This window comes from Poecilia mexicana, unplaced genomic scaffold, assembly GCF_051168715.1.
Source record: "Poecilia mexicana isolate PSO_F unplaced genomic scaffold, ASM5116871v1 scaffold_10, whole genome shotgun sequence".
Lineage (NCBI taxonomy): Eukaryota > Metazoa > Chordata > Actinopteri > Cyprinodontiformes > Poeciliidae > Poecilia > Poecilia mexicana.
In genome coordinates, this window is record NW_028263379.1 from 20,739,450 (window position 1) to 20,754,349 (window position 14,900).

Consider the following 14,900-nt stretch of genomic DNA (forward strand, 5'->3'; position numbering starts at 1 on the left):
CACGTTACATTTTTGCTATTTGTAAAAACAGGTAGAAAACTTATCTTTTTCTTTCCACTTCACAATTATGTGTTGCTTTGTCTGTGCATTAAATACAAATCATCGGGATTGTAACGTAAAAGCTTAAATAATATGAATACTTAGGCGAGGCCCTGTAGATCAACTTACTAAAGTAGAAAAGCATAACCTTGGTGAGAAACTACTGAAGTCATCCAATGTAATGCCACCAAGGCCGTCTCCTTCACCAAAAATAACAAATGCATAAGAAAACAAGTATAAACAATTCATATATCCACTTTAATTTTATGTTTTTGTTAGAAAAAAAAAAAAAAATAGAGTGAATTTTTCAAAAACATTCTCATAACGCACATAAAGCCATAAACATAAATACAAAGTTTGTTTAAGAGTGAAAAACACAGACACAAAAACACTCCTGTGTCTTCAATGCGAAAAGAAAGGCATTCATCTTGTACAAAGAGTCAGATTTTCTGACAGATAACTTTGGTTTTAAAATAAAACATCATGACTCACTAGTTGGAGGAAGGTTTCCCTCTGCTGGTTTGCAGAAACTCACACATGTGACCTTACCTCCTCACTCGGACACAAATGAATCTTCATCACACTTGGAATAACCCTCCAACATGTGACTGAAAATATATAATCTTGATTAAAGCACTTAAAAAAAATATATAAAGGTCCTGAATGGCTGCATTGCCAGCAGCTGCGTCCTGGTGATAATAAAAGGCATGCTTCATGTCTGCTGAAGGATTTTTCTTATTTACACTCAAAGCTAAAGCTTTAATAACAACAGCAAACAGACGGATGCTTGCAAATGAAAAAAAAAGAAAAAAGAAAAAACATAGAGGTTGTTGAAACTGTGGCCACATTGCCAGTTTCAACCCACAGTCACACAGTCTATTTTTAAGCCTTTATGGTCAGTAAAAATGAAAACCTCTTTCATTTTTGCATCACTCTCTAAAGAGTAATGCAAACATGTGCTAATATCAAAGGATGGCAGATTACATGCATTCTGTTAAAACAAAATAATCCCCAACCAAAAGTTAAGTATTGAAACTGTGGGCATTCTGCAAACTATGCATTCTCCGCTACATAAAATAGTATATTTCTAAACTGTATGATAAATTATAAAATGAAAGCAGAATGTTTGACTTTATGTCCTGTTTCTCATTGTCACTTTTTATTGTCAAATTGTGTAATAATTTGAATGTCAGCATAGGACAAAATAAAGTTTTGTAACATTTGTCCTGTCACGCAAAAATGTTCCTCAATCCGACAGAAAGTGGTTGTCCAGAACCAAAACAGTTCCTCTGCTGATGAGGCTTCAAATCACTCTGTGCCACACGCATTGCAACATCTTTTTTTTTTTTTTTTTTCCAGTTTCTATCTGCAAACATTTTCTGATGGAGATGCTGGAGAATCTCCTCGGCTCCAAGTTCAGGCCTAAAGACAAGAAGCACTTAGGCCTCAATTGGAGCAAGGGCAGACAATACTAATCTACACTCACTCTGGTGCCGACAGTACTTTTGTTTTTCTTCAGTTCCTCAAAGACTCTGCCAACATTCAGAGGTTCCTTTTTCGCTTAAAGTTTTTCTAAGGTATTCCTCTTTCAGGTGACAGTGTAACATCACTTTATGTGCAGATCTGTGATGCCCTATGTATAGGTCTCCCCACACACACTGTTTTCTTGTGTCAGATCATGGAAAAAAATCAAAAGAAATTGGTGGTCCAGAGAATACTAGACCACCAAAAATCTGGTTCATTCTTGAATAAAACTTCCAGAGCTCTGAAGGTGCCATTTGTCTGGGCATGGATATACAAGTATAAGCACCTTGGTAACATCCAGTAATAAGCCTCCCCCACCTCAGTACTTTTTGTTCCATATTAAATGTTAAACAGCAGGAACCCATCCAACATTCTTTAAAAATATATTTCTACTTAAACAGAAATTTACGTGGCTGAACCACTGCACCAACATGGACAAAAAGGCCACTCACAGAGGAAGAAGCCATCACTCCCCAAGCAAATAAGAAAAGTCAGATCAATGATTTTTCAATCTCAAAACTGCCTCAAGGACAAATATATCAAACCTAAAATTATGTGAGTATTTTTTACATTGTTAGTAAGTGGATAAAGATATTCAACTCAACAATGTCACGTAATGTCAAAGTTAACCGTAATGTAGCTTCTACAGCTATTTTCACTTGTTTTACTGTGCTACTAAACATTATAATGTGAAATAAAAGCAACCCTACCTCACCTACCCACACTCTCCAACCTCTGATTGCATGCCTTCGCCATTTCTCCAACCTGTGACTGCATGCCTTCGCCATTTACCCCAACCCCAACCACCATCAGACCACACGCTCTCTCTCACTCTGCTCAAAGGTTTCTAAGCTGCCTGTGTGTTTGTGCTTTTATCTTTCCACACATCTGCTGTGAACTGCAGTGCCTTAAATGTCAATGCCATTTATTTGGATTTAAGAGGCAAATTAACCCAGAGCAGACAAGAGGAGATGCACGATTTTCAAAATTGTATAGCGTGGCACGCATTAGCCTCAGTTACTTTGATGCCCCTTTTGAAAATCTATACCAGCCTATTGCTTTCAATAGCAACCGTATTAGTAAATAGTTGTGTAGTTTTATCCGAGTATGCTACATTTGATCTTTACAGAACATTAGTAAACAAAAAACATCATGAAAATGAGGGAACACAACAAACATGTCAGGGTAAAGATTGTGGCGAATCTACCCAGACATAATAATTTGCACAAACCTTTTTAGGAAAGGTTTGTGCAAGAGAGAAAAGCCTTAATAGTTGTGTATTCTAAAACTCATACAACATAGTAAAGTGGGACAAGAAAAGCAATTGTTGAAAGAAGTCCTGTTTGCCACAGAGAGTGTAGAGAAGACAGCATGCATACAAGTTTGAGGCGCTCTAATGAGATGTCTGGCAAACCTTTAAAACTAAGTGGGGGAAAACTTTGACCTAGTATTTCTCTGACGAAACACACCATACCCACTGTGAAACATGGTGGTGGCAGCGTCATGCTGTGGGATATATTTGTTTTCTTTATTTTAACGGATCCAATTAGTTAATCGCACCTCCATGTAATTTGAGGAGTTGTTCACCTTTAAGGTTAATGCCACATTGCATGAGCTCAAGGTAAATGCTGCAAAATAAAAATTCAGCTTGTCTTGTGCTGCAGCCAACTGCGGCACAATACGTAAGCAGGTAGAACAGTAAAAGCCACAGGCTTAAATGTTAGGCTGGCACTGACATGCACCCAGAAGTCTACTTGTTTCCCACAGTAAGATTGTGCATATTTTACTACATTACAAGCATCTCATCTTGTCATATCTCTAAAGCTTCCTTTGTCTTTCTTCCTCTTTTTCGTAGAGTAAGTACACAAAATGAAAATCCGAGACGGATTGGCAACATGCGGTTAAAATATTGTCACCCGGGTGGCTCCAGGTTCAATAATATGTATGATGTAATATGTAAAGAGGAAAGAGAGACTTTGTCACATGCAAGACATATTTTCTCAAGACCATGTAGCAATGACATGAGGCCAACAGCTTCTTTTTTCTTTTACTTTTTTTACTTTTCAAGAAGTGAGACCGTTAAGAATTCATTTCCTTCCGTGTTGTAAATATCAGCAACACCCCACCTTTTTGTAGTTCCTGTGAGTATCTGGCACAGTCTGACAGCTGAGCTTCATGGAAGGTTGATAGCATTATTCTACCTCTGTGTGTTTGTCACATCTCAGGTTTTTCTAAGAGGTTAAACCACATAACAAAGGAGCAGCAGCATGGAGCAATTTATTCTTCTTCTTGTATTGGCTGCAGGAAGTCATGGTAAGATACAGAACATCAATAATTACAAATAAACAAAAGCATGATGTAATGTCAGTGATGCCAGATAATTTACATGCTATTTAAATGCGTCTTTTCACAGCATTTCTTCCACCCCCCGACACTAAATGTGATGCCATCCAGACTAAATCTCCGTGCTCTCCTGTTGTCGGAGGATCTGTCAACATCAAGTTATTGACCAATGCAACCGGCTACAAGATAAAATGCTTCAAGGTTTATGCTGAAACAAATCGTTCTGAAATATTTTCTCTGAAGAAAGATAAAGTGCAGGTAGCTGATGCATACAAAAACAGAACAGAATTCTCAGTCGACACAGGAACACTCAAGATTGTCGGAGTGGCCTATGATGATGCAGGTCGATATGTGGTGGAGGGACATGATAATAATGGGAAATATCTAACAGGCATCGAATTCAACCTTCAAGTTAAAGGCAAGTTCACATTTCTCAAGTCTTGTTTCTCTGCCTTTTCTTGCAATTTAGAATACATTTTCTTTTCTAGTAATTTTCTAGTAATGTTTTAACCTCTACTTGTTCAGACTTGGTAGAAGTTTGTAGCTTTTGTCAGGATTAATCAAAGTTGTGAAACTTGTGGTGGTTAGGTGTGGTTCAGTCCCAGGAACTGGCTCTGGTTTAACAGATACTTGCAGCAGATGTTACTCTGGGCGTGTAGCTCTGCTTTTTTATTTTTTTCAGTTACGTGACAGTTTGAGTTGAAGCCACTGGATAATTTTGGTTTATTTAGCTGAGGGTGAACGTCCCTAACCCTGCAATGAGCGTTGTGCAAGCTCACTCCTCCAGTAAATGTTTCAAAATGTTGGATGAGAAATGAAGTAATTCATGTTTTAAGTTCACCGTTTCTGATCTCAGAACTTAATTTAGCATCTCAAATGAAACACTTCAAGTTTACCTATCAATGTGTGCCAAGGTCTTGCAAAGAAAATGCTGGTAAATAACTTGTAATTAGCATATCTGCTACATCTAAATTTGTAAATAGTGTTTCCTGTTAACACTGTTTATATTAAGACACCCAGTCAGAAGTTCTCATTTAAATAAAAATGTCCTGGTTAATTAATAATCTGTTAGAAAAGTCACAGCAAACTTTCTTAGTGTTAGTTGAACAACAAAATAATCTGTGGCACTATGGTGGATTTATGTTAGGTCACCAATGCTATACAATACCTAACATGTTTTTTATTGTGCTTTACTTTCTCAGCAAACATTTATCCTATCCTGGTGCCCTGCATTGTGGCGCTTGGCGCCCTCCTCCTGATCGTGCTGATAATTTGCTGCATCTGTTGCAGATTGAAGGTAGCACCTAAAGCACCCGACATCGACATCATTCAATTCCAGTAAATGTTTTGGGAACTTCTTTTCGTCTTGTGTAAAAATAAAAAAAAATAAAATAAAAAATGTCTTTTTCTTCAGGCAAAGACAAAGGACAAAACCTATGACTACGATTATTGACAATCTCAACCACACCAACCATCAGAAATGGACACAGACCAGAGGACTCTTAAAAACCACTCCCAAACTGGGTTTTTACCGTCTTAAGAAAGTTTTTTCTCAGAAATACCTGGCTCTAACGGTGTTCCAATACTTACAATTTACTGAGCTGCTTTATTTAATAAAGAAACTTTGTTGCATCTCAATCAACAAACTCTGAACCTTTGCCACACAAACTCAGTTTCAGGAATCTGTAAGATAGTTTCCATCCCAGATCTGCAATCCTGTTTAAGTCTGACATTGAGGGTAGAATCAATAAATTAGATTAAATCCAACAATCCAAATTTTAAAAACTGGTTTGCCACTGTTTGTCTGAACCAGCTGCTGAGCTTCACTGGTCAGGTCAAAGTTTAAAGGCAGTGAAACTAAGTCGTGCACATCCTCAAACACCCCTTATAGTAACCCACATGAGCTGCTTTATCTATAATCAGGAACTGACCTGAAACCTAAACATTAGCTTATTTTTCTCCACACCTTTGTTTCTATTTTATTGATTCTTAACTTGCTGGCCTAAATCACTTCAAATCAACACACTGGTGAAATTAAATACGCCCTTCAGCATCAATTGTTGTAAATAGCGTGTTTATTGTATCTTGTTCCAGAATGTTCCCTGTTTAATTTCAAAGTTTAACTTTAGTAAGACGCAGTGTCAGAAGCAATCGCTTAGTCCTGATCACAAAACAATCTGATTTTTTTTGCATATTGCATACATTAACAAAGCAATCTGTAGAACTAAAACCTAGCTAGTTTGTTGTGGTTTAATTCCTCATAACACAAGTCACAGTCTGTATTGTGGTGGTTTTCCTCTCCTCATTTTGCAGTTGAGCAAGTGGCCTAAAGTTTCATTAGCTAAGTTTTTATGTCCAACTTTAGTTTGGATGTTGACTTTTTTAACAGTCAACCTGATTTTCAACCTGATTTTCTCATCGCACTAGCACCCAGGTGTTTCCAAAAACTATGCAATGGGATTTGGAAAGATCAGGGTTTGTGAATGTATTTGATTTTATGTTGTGGCGCTTTCTTTCTCCCACTACACACTGACTGGTCAAACATTATTGTGGATCTACAATAATTAGAATAATTGTGAATGTGAAACTAATTATTGTGGATCTACAATAATTAGAATAATTGTGAATGTGAAACAGCCAGACAGTGCCTGAGAGGAACAAGAGACAGAAAGAAAAGTTAAAAAGAGGGGAAAAAAGTCCTGTGTGTTGACACGTTTACTTTGTTTCACTTCTGTCAGCTCATGTCAAAATAACCTCAAGCTTTTCTTTTATCATTTGTCGTAACCAACACATGGAGCTTTCAATCTGTACCATTTTAAAACAACACTTTACTGGGTATACTATTAGAGGTTGAGTCATCCTGTGGTAATTTCTGTAACTTTTGTGAATTTTTGGTAATTTTCTTTCTGTTTCATTTTGATATTATTTGTTTGTTGTAGTTCATTTTAATTTCTGTCTTCTGTCCTTGTAAGACTGTTAGTGTTGGGAAATAAAAACATGGCAAATATTCTGCATGAGTTGGCTGCCTTAAGTGTTTTTCTTCCACATATAATGACGGCTGCAAATGGATCTGACTCCTATAGATCTACGTTAAGCACGCACACTAAATTAAAGACTGTCATCTTCTCGTCTGTTGGGACCCTCCTTACCTTCTTGTTGTCAAATATCTGTGATGTTGGTCCAGCTGCAATTTTTTCTCAAATTAAATGTCTTCTAAAAGTGTGGTGTTAACCAGCTAAAATACTGCAGCAAGAGTTTAGAATAAAGTTCCAATGTTGCAACTGCATGGTGACCTAAAGGCAAATCAAATAGATCAGAGACAAAAAATACACATTGAAAATGAAATGACAAAATTACAATCTAAACAAATAAAAAGCTAAGACATCGTAGCATTTAAATGACAAATAGCCTTTATGGAAATGCCAAAAGAAAAGCATGTTTTGATTTACAGAAGCAAACAGTTTCTGCACATCTCAAATTTTCAAAGCTCAGGGGCTTAAAAAACAAAAGCTGGCCCCTCTTGTTAAGAACTGATCGTAGGGAGGCGTGCACGTGGTTCATATCTGACACGATACTCTGACATGTTTTTAGGGTGAAGACTCTTCAGTGCTTTAAAGACCAAGATTTGAAATTCTGTATTTTCAAGTGATTTAAGGACTGTTTACAATTTTACTGAAGATAACTGGGACTTTGACAGTCAAATTAAAAGCATGCACCAGTTTTCTGTGCCCTGTTTTGCAAAGAAAAAGTTTATTTTTTTAAAGTTGATATTAAAGGTTATATTTGGTTGTTAAAATTCAATGTTGAATCCATGATGACATTTAAATCATGACTGGCTTTGTGATCTTTAGCTCTGGAGTCTTGTTGGATTGGTTGATTTCTTAACCTAAAATAAAAATCATCTCATGCCTGATTTAGATGCTTCGGAAAATTTTATTTACTTGGTGATGTGGAAACTTTACATCGTAGTTCTTTGAGGAATATTGTTATTATGCATCCAGATGCCCTGAAGACTGGACTTTTTAATTTTTTGATTTTAAAATAATACACAATGTTAAAAGTGAACATAACCAAGCTAAAAGAAGAGAAAACCAAATAAGATGAAGGGAAACAGAGAAATGGACCGTGATGAAACCACTGAGCGGATGTACTGGGAGGATGAGTTGGCGAATGGAAACAATTGGGTTTTTTACTCGTGCAGAGCGGATGTTCACGGAGTCTAAAGTGAGCAATGAGGACATCTAGTGGGAACAACAAGAGCTGCATGGTTGTCTTTTTTTTTTAAATCACAGGAAGTCCAACAAAATGTAGCTTAAAACACTAAACTGGAGAGAGAGAGAAAGAGAAATGAAGTCAGCATGTGATGGCACTGTGTTGCTGTTACCTTACAAGATATTAAGTGACTTGGTAACTACATTTATCCATTTGTCCCCCTGGTCCTCTGATCGAGACCGGTGCCCACTTCCCTCCTCTCGATGGTTGAAGTGAACTTTAGTACCCTTGTACTTCTCAACAGGATAAGAACAAATATGGAAAACTTTCTGAACATCACGCTTGTCCTTGTTGTAATTGTTCACCCCTTTTTAATGGATTGTTAAATTAGTTATACTGCCACAGGTTTCTGGGGGAAACATGTCTAAAACAGGTCAAAACCCAAATTAAAAGAATAGTCATCCATTGTTTACTCTGCACAAGATGGCGACCACTCTTCTCTATTGCCGTCAGGACGTGAATAGGTCTCGAGTTCATTACAGTGACACAAACCAAGCATGCAGACTCTCAAACATAAGGGGATTTTAGTAAATAGGCTAACATATATGTTTTGATTTGTGAGAAGTAGATGGCACCATCGCTCAGGAAGGTCTCAGCTGAGGTTCAATCTCAAAAGATTCTTGCTGTGATTCAAGAAGCTAAAACCATGGGCAAGGTGAAGATGCCTCAATATTTTTATCTTGAGCCTCGTCAATCTAATGCAAACTGCTTCGGCAAGGCAGTCACGTTTATGACGCAAAAACACTGTCTGTGGCCACAGAGACATGAGAAAGTCTCGGTTTTCTTAGTACTACCATAACAAAACAGTACTATTGGCTGGGGGGAGGTGTTCCGTCTTTGGTTGAGAAGTGACCACGCTCTCATCATTTCCTTTTTCATCTGTGCGCCCACGGCTTCTGTTCTCAGGCTGATTACTAACAGGAACCATTTTACACCATTCTGGGTAGTTCACCTGCACAGAGCAGAGTGGCAGCTCCTGGGGAGACATGAAAGCTGTGGTTGGACTGTTGATTGTGCTCCTGGAAGTGTCACATGGTAAGTTTTTCAAGTTTTATTAATTTATTTCATTGCAAAAAGCAAGTTACTACATTTGAAGAAACTTTTGCCTGAAGGAAATGACTGAAGACATTGATTTGTAACTGATGCTGATGAGTGACATGTTTAAAGCAATGTTTTGGGCTTTAAATATCACTTATCATTTGTCTTTTACCAATGTAGCTCAGCCATAAGTGAAAAACATCCTCTGCTTTGCTTTATGTTCACACAAGAAGAGTTCTGGAAACCGTGGGCTTGCTTCAGCAAACTGGTTTCCCACACAAATGCTCCAATGAGCTCGCTTTGTTTTTGATTCTGTAGTAACTAAAGGGTAAAAGCTTTTCTTCTTTGTACCTTTTTTTTTTAATCTTCAGCAGCTGAAACCTACTGTGATGCCAGACAGAAGGGAGCTCAGTGCTATGGCGCTTTGGGAGGAACTGTGGCCTTCAAGCTGATGGACGAAACCTCAGAAAAACACAGATTCACTTTGAACAAGGAAGCATCAATGACGAATGAATCAACCCAAATTATTCTTTTTGTCAGAAGCAATGTGATTATTTCCAATGCCTTAAGCAGCAGATATGTCTTTATTCTTAATAACGGAACATTCAAGATCAATAACCTGAACAGAAGCGACGGTGGTAAATATACGCTTGAGATTTTTGGTTCAGATGGGAAAAGAAAAGAGAATAGGACTCTACAGCTGCATGTTCAGGGTAAATTTGTGTTTTTAAATAACCATATTTCGTTTAGGTAATTATTGTTTATAATATGGGCTTCTCTTAGGCATATAACATTCTGAAAAAAATATAAAAACATATTATTCCTGTTCTAATTTCAGTGTTTGTATCTATATGCATTTTTCAGCCCCTGTGTCGTCTGTGCGTATGATCTCGGAGTGTGTGGCTCAGTTGTTAAAGGTGTCCTGTCTCTCTGAGGGTGGGGACAGTCCTCAGTACTCCTGGTTTCTGAATGGACAACCAACCGGAGACACAGAGATCGTGAACAGAAATCCTGTGAATAACATCATTATTCTGAAACAAAACATGTCAGGATACCTGACCTGCTCGGTTTGGAACAAGATCAGCCGTGTCTCAGAAGAAAGGAGGATATCTCTTTGTGAAGGTTCGTCAACCGTAGATGAGTTTTGTTTTATACATACATAGACTTCCCAATTTAAACTTGAGAGTACGCATTTGTGCATGTATGCATCATCTAAACATACTTGGTGGAGTAAAGTTTTAACATTATTCATGTATTAGAGTGCATCTGCATTGTCCACTCTGGGCATCAAACCTTTGATTTACTCGTTTTGGTGCTTAAGTAAAGCATAATTCACAATTTCACACTTACCATAATTATTATTTTTAGACATTAGTTAGATCAGCAATGGGATTGTGGTTCACTGTCTCTCTAGTGGTGGATGTTTTGCAGTTTCTCTGAGCATAGTTGGTGCAATGGTGCTAACACTGATGGATGGTGTGACCTATGTGGCTGAAAGCTTCGCTTCCCCACAGAATGATCTTTAACATAAAAAAGCATGTGTTAACCAGTGTCAAAGTCTTTTAAACTGCTTGAAGTTTAAAATAAATGTTCCTATAACCAAGCACGTACACGTAGATAAAGTAGGCCATCTACCAGAGGACGGGTTTTTTAATGTTTTATTTAAAGGCACATAAAACCTAGGCTGACCTCTAATTTGCAAGAATAAATACCACAACCTATCAGAACAGATAGGTCACAACACAATCACACAAGCCACAAATGCTGACACAAAAGGTTGTCTTTCAAACAAATTCATCAGATGCAAGTGCAAAGCAGAGCAAAGTCAAAAAATGTAATGTAAAACATGCAAAAGGTGATCGTTCAAAAGTAGGTATGCTACTGGATTATTTATTTTTTTGTCATACTCTGTTGTGTAGCAGCAACAAATTTTAATGTCTTCACATACTGGTGAAGTAGAAAGAATTGTACGCTGCTCTCAAGAAACGATGTCAAATGAAAATCTGACACATTTTTTTCTTAAATTCTTTTAACGAGTCAGATTTTTATTTTTTATTTTTTATCAGGCTCATTTTCTGTGGAACCAGATTAGTTCCAGTTCCTGACACCTTCACTGTGTGACACCACTGAGATCATGTCTCAAAATAATCTAATCTGAGTTCTTGGAAATCATTTCTAAGGTTTTTCTTTTGAATTTAGTTTGCGGAGTCTTAGGCATGACTTTTTTTTACTTTTAAGGTTGTCTGTCTAATTTTTCCAGATAAGACTCATGAAACTCAATGTAGCATCCAAGAAGACAAAGCAAAGTGTTATGGAGCTTTGGGAGGAGCCGTGGTCATTCAACTGATGAACAACACTTCACAAACACCCAAATATGAATGGAAAAATAAAACATCAACAATCCTAAGAGGGAGATGGAACAATTTTGCTCCAAATGACATTGAGGGCAGAAATATCTTTATTCCCCTGTATGGTACGTTCAGCATCATGAATCTCTGCAGAGCAGACAGCGGTAGCTACACTTTGGAAACGTTCGATTCAGATGGACGAAAAATAGAAGAGAAGAATCTTCAGCTGATTGTTGAAGGTAAATGATTTTTCTCCATATGGAAGAAGATCTGTCACAATGACAGATCTCCATCTAACATCTTAGTAGTTTTCTTAGCATTTTCCACATATGTGCTTCTTCTGCAAATCTGCAAATTTCTGGAAATAAATCAAATGTTTCTCTTTCAGCTCCTGTGTCCTCCATCAAGCTGGTCCCTAAGTGTTTGTCTCAGGGTCAGATGAAGGTGTCCTGTCACCCAGACGCAGGTGATAGTCTGCAATACAACTGGACTCTGGATGGACGCACACTGACAGACTCTGAGCTCTTCTCAGGAAGTAATGAGACTGACGTCATTGTTCTGAGGCAGAATATCTCGGGACGTCTGGTCTGCTCAGTCTGGAATCGGATCAGCTCTCTCTCAACAGAGAAAACCATATCTACATGTGGTAAATGACAAGATTAAAAACTACAAAAAAAAACTGCTTCACTAATTTAACAGTGGCACAATCACAATCATACATTGTTTGCTTTCTCCCAGGGTACATTTTCATTAACTGCACTTACAATGAGACGCAGATATCCGAGTGGGTGTTGGCAGAAGGTAACACCCTTTGTGTTGACGCCGTTGCATACAGTGTTGAAGGTAAGGCAGCTACATGTTGTGTCCCCTAGAAACACACCACTAATCAAACTGTGACTGTAAAGATCTATGTTTGCTAATTTCTTTGCTTCTCAAACAGACATGTTAGGAGTATTGGCCAGTGTCTTCTTAGCACTGCTATTTCTCTTAGCTGTTGGAATAGGATTCATCTGCGCCCATAAGAAAAAACATACTTTCCAAGGTACTGACCTGATTTCGTACTTAATGCTTTTGTAATTTATATTTCTTGTTGAACAGAAAAAAAAATAGTGTGTTTACCTGAACAATGCCTTTCTGACATTTTGCAGTGGAGAAAGACAACAGCGAACCTATCTATGCTGAAGTCAGGATTGTGGCACAACAGGAGAGGCAAACGGAGGAAAGCATGGAAGAAGAAGTGGAGGTCAAACAAGAGACACTTTCAGAGCTTCCTCAGCAGTCGGAGGTAGCTGCAGTAGCCCCTATCTATGCACAAGTCCGTAAAGTTAGGTGACCTGGGTTCCTGGGGTCTCCTTTACCAAATATGCATTATTGACATCAGGTGGATGGGACAAAGTAAGGATGTCTCAAACGTTCAATTAATGTGGTTTACTTTTCAGAACACACTTAAGGTTGATGCTTGTTTTACTTTTCTTAACTTCTGGGGTTCGCCTAAGCTGAAAACACACTAAGACATTTTCTAGACCATAAAGTCTGTGCCAAAACCTTTTAAAGTTTTATGCCGTTCTTGTAACAGGGCAAACATCGGGATCATTTTTATGTTCTACATGTATTTAAAAATCCCTACAAAAAAGTGACTACATGGACTGTCTAATTTAAATATTGTATAAAGTTTGTTGTGCAAGTAAAGAAATAAAAAAAACACAATTAAATTCTTGCTCTGTTTTTTATTTTTAAAACAAAAACTGGCCCATGTTGTGAACTTGTAAGACAGAAAAGAGGCAGACAGCCTACTGATCCACTGTCTTTGTCCAAGTGAAAACAGCAAAATGGTTAGTAATTATACACCATGTGAAACTAATGTGTACAAATACTTAAGGAGATCATTAAGTCTAACTCTAAGCCCCAAAAAGTTACTCAGACAAAGGGTGAAGTTCACCACAGGGTCTACAGTTTACTGGGGTATTTTCTACTTGTGCCTGGAAGCGTAAAAAAATTAATAAATTTGTTGAGTTGGAGCACCGTGCACAAGGATTGATGCAAAACAGCTCTAATGGCTGGTCAGAGAGCTAGTGGTTGACAGTTTTTATTGCTGCGCGGTGAACCGGGAACACTTCTGAGCTCCACCATTGATCGCTGGCTATAGCTTCAAATGCAATTTGTTTGGATTTGTTGCATTGATGAGAATCACTAAGGAACACAGTTAACATAAACTATGCCATTATTTTTAACCCACGAGGCTCTTTTCAAAAGCAGAAATGTTCAGAAAAGTTAGCATAGAGCTTTTGCTTCCTCTAAGATTATTTTGTGCAATTACATCATTGTTTCTTAATATCAAGGCTTAGATATGGCTTTTGGTATGCCACAGAGGTAACTGAAATCAAAAAACCACAAAGGACCTGAAACTGAGCAAAAACACACCAGTAAGTATTTTTCTTTTAGGCTAAAATGTGTTTAAATTCATTTTTAAGAATATCAAAACAAAGACTCATTGAAATTATAAATACTTTCTATAAAAGTCGAGTCTGGAGTCATGTAATTCAAGTCCTCTTATTTAGCTCTCTCCCCATATTAAATGTATTACATGTGAGCACAGAGAACAAAAAAACTGTAAAGTGAGTTGTTAGCCATAAAAATACTAACTTAGTTAGTAAAAGAGAACTATACTATTGGCATTATAGTTTTATTTCAGTGACCTTTTAGAAGTGACATTGATTTTATTCAGTTTTAATATGTGAGTTGGCTGAATAACTCGCTTCAGTTATTCAATGCTGCCACCTACTGGATCTACACATCTGTCACTCTGCCAGTTAGCCTGCCATCACTCTTCCTTGTTTTATGCGTTGATTTCAACATTGTCACACATCTCTCATACATTTCAGGGTTGTTTTTTTTTGTCACACTTAAAAGTTTTAGATAATCAAACAAATTTTGTAACCAGATAAAGATGACATGATGAAGAATAAATTACGATAAAAAAATGAAATGAAAATTAAAAAAAAAAAAAACGAAAACATACAAAAAATTTTGCATTAAAAAGTTATTGACATATACCAGTCTAAGCAACTTGATATAATTAGCAAGTACATAGTGTAATTCTAATATGGACTGATCTAAACCCTGACAGTCTGTGTTTTATACATTTATTACGAACTGTAATATATATATATATATATATATATATATATATATATATATATATATATATATATATATATATATATATTATATATATATTTTTATTTATATTATATATTTTTCGGGTATGAAAAACTGGACAGCACCATCACCATCATTACTACTGGCTAAAGAAACTCACTGCCCTCCATGAGCGAC

The 14,900-nt window shown here is 37.1% G+C and overlaps 2 protein-coding genes across 4 annotated transcripts; both read left to right on the top strand.

Moving 5' to 3' along the window:
* Positions 1-3,574: 3,574 nt before the first annotated feature.
* On the top strand, positions 3,575-6,923 carry LOC148157099 (uncharacterized). 2 transcript variants are annotated; one of them, XM_088009613.1, is made up of 5 exons: positions 3,575-3,704; positions 3,789-3,876; positions 3,977-4,324; positions 5,109-5,203; positions 5,321-6,923. In XM_088009613.1, exons 2-5 carry the CDS (start codon positions 3,831-3,833, stop codon positions 5,357-5,359), a joined length of 528 nt encoding a protein of 175 aa, XP_087865739.1. In that variant the 5' UTR covers positions 3,575-3,704; positions 3,789-3,830; the 3' UTR covers positions 5,360-6,923. The 2 variants fall into 2 exon arrangements, 1 of the variants encoding a protein (XP_087865739.1); XR_015764480.1 differs by lacking the exon at positions 3,575-3,704 and having other exon boundaries at positions 3,712-3,876; positions 5,321-6,481; positions 6,548-6,923.
* A 2,150-nt stretch (positions 6,924-9,073) lies between these two features.
* On the top strand, positions 9,074-13,276 carry LOC106920302 (pregnancy-specific beta-1-glycoprotein 1-like). Of its 2 annotated transcripts, none has more exons than XM_088009615.1 (8): positions 9,074-9,213; positions 9,591-9,929; positions 10,081-10,338; positions 11,477-11,803; positions 11,953-12,210; positions 12,303-12,407; positions 12,505-12,606; positions 12,713-13,276. In XM_088009615.1, the coding sequence occupies exons 1-8, from the start codon at positions 9,165-9,167 to the stop codon at positions 12,895-12,897; spliced, it is 1,623 nt and encodes a 540-aa protein (XP_087865741.1). In that variant the 5' UTR covers positions 9,074-9,164; the 3' UTR covers positions 12,898-13,276. The 2 variants fall into 2 exon arrangements, with proteins under 2 accessions (XP_087865741.1, XP_014846714.2); XM_014991228.2 differs by having other exon boundaries at positions 9,077-9,213; positions 9,588-9,929.
* Positions 13,277-14,900: the final 1,624 nt, after the last annotated feature.

Coding starts and splice junctions, on each gene's coding strand:
- LOC148157099 (XM_088009613.1), top strand. CDS start 3,831: ATGGAGCAATTTATTCTTCTTCTTGTATTGGCTGCAGGAAGTCATG. Junction 3,877..3,976: donor ATTGGCTGCAGGAAGTCATG/GTAAGATACAGA, acceptor GTCTTTTCACAG/CATTTCTTCCACCCCCCGAC. Junction 5,204..5,320: donor GCATCTGTTGCAGATTGAAG/GTAGCACCTAAA, acceptor CTTTTTCTTCAG/GCAAAGACAAAGGACAAAAC.
- LOC106920302 (XM_014991228.2), top strand. CDS start 9,165: ATGAAAGCTGTGGTTGGACTGTTGATTGTGCTCCTGGAAGTGTCACAT. Junction 9,214..9,587: donor GCTCCTGGAAGTGTCACATG/GTAAGTTTTTCA, acceptor TTTAATCTTCAG/CAGCTGAAACCTACTGTGAT. Junction 12,607..12,712: donor GAAAAAACATACTTTCCAAG/GTACTGACCTGA, acceptor GACATTTTGCAG/TGGAGAAAGACAACAGCGAA.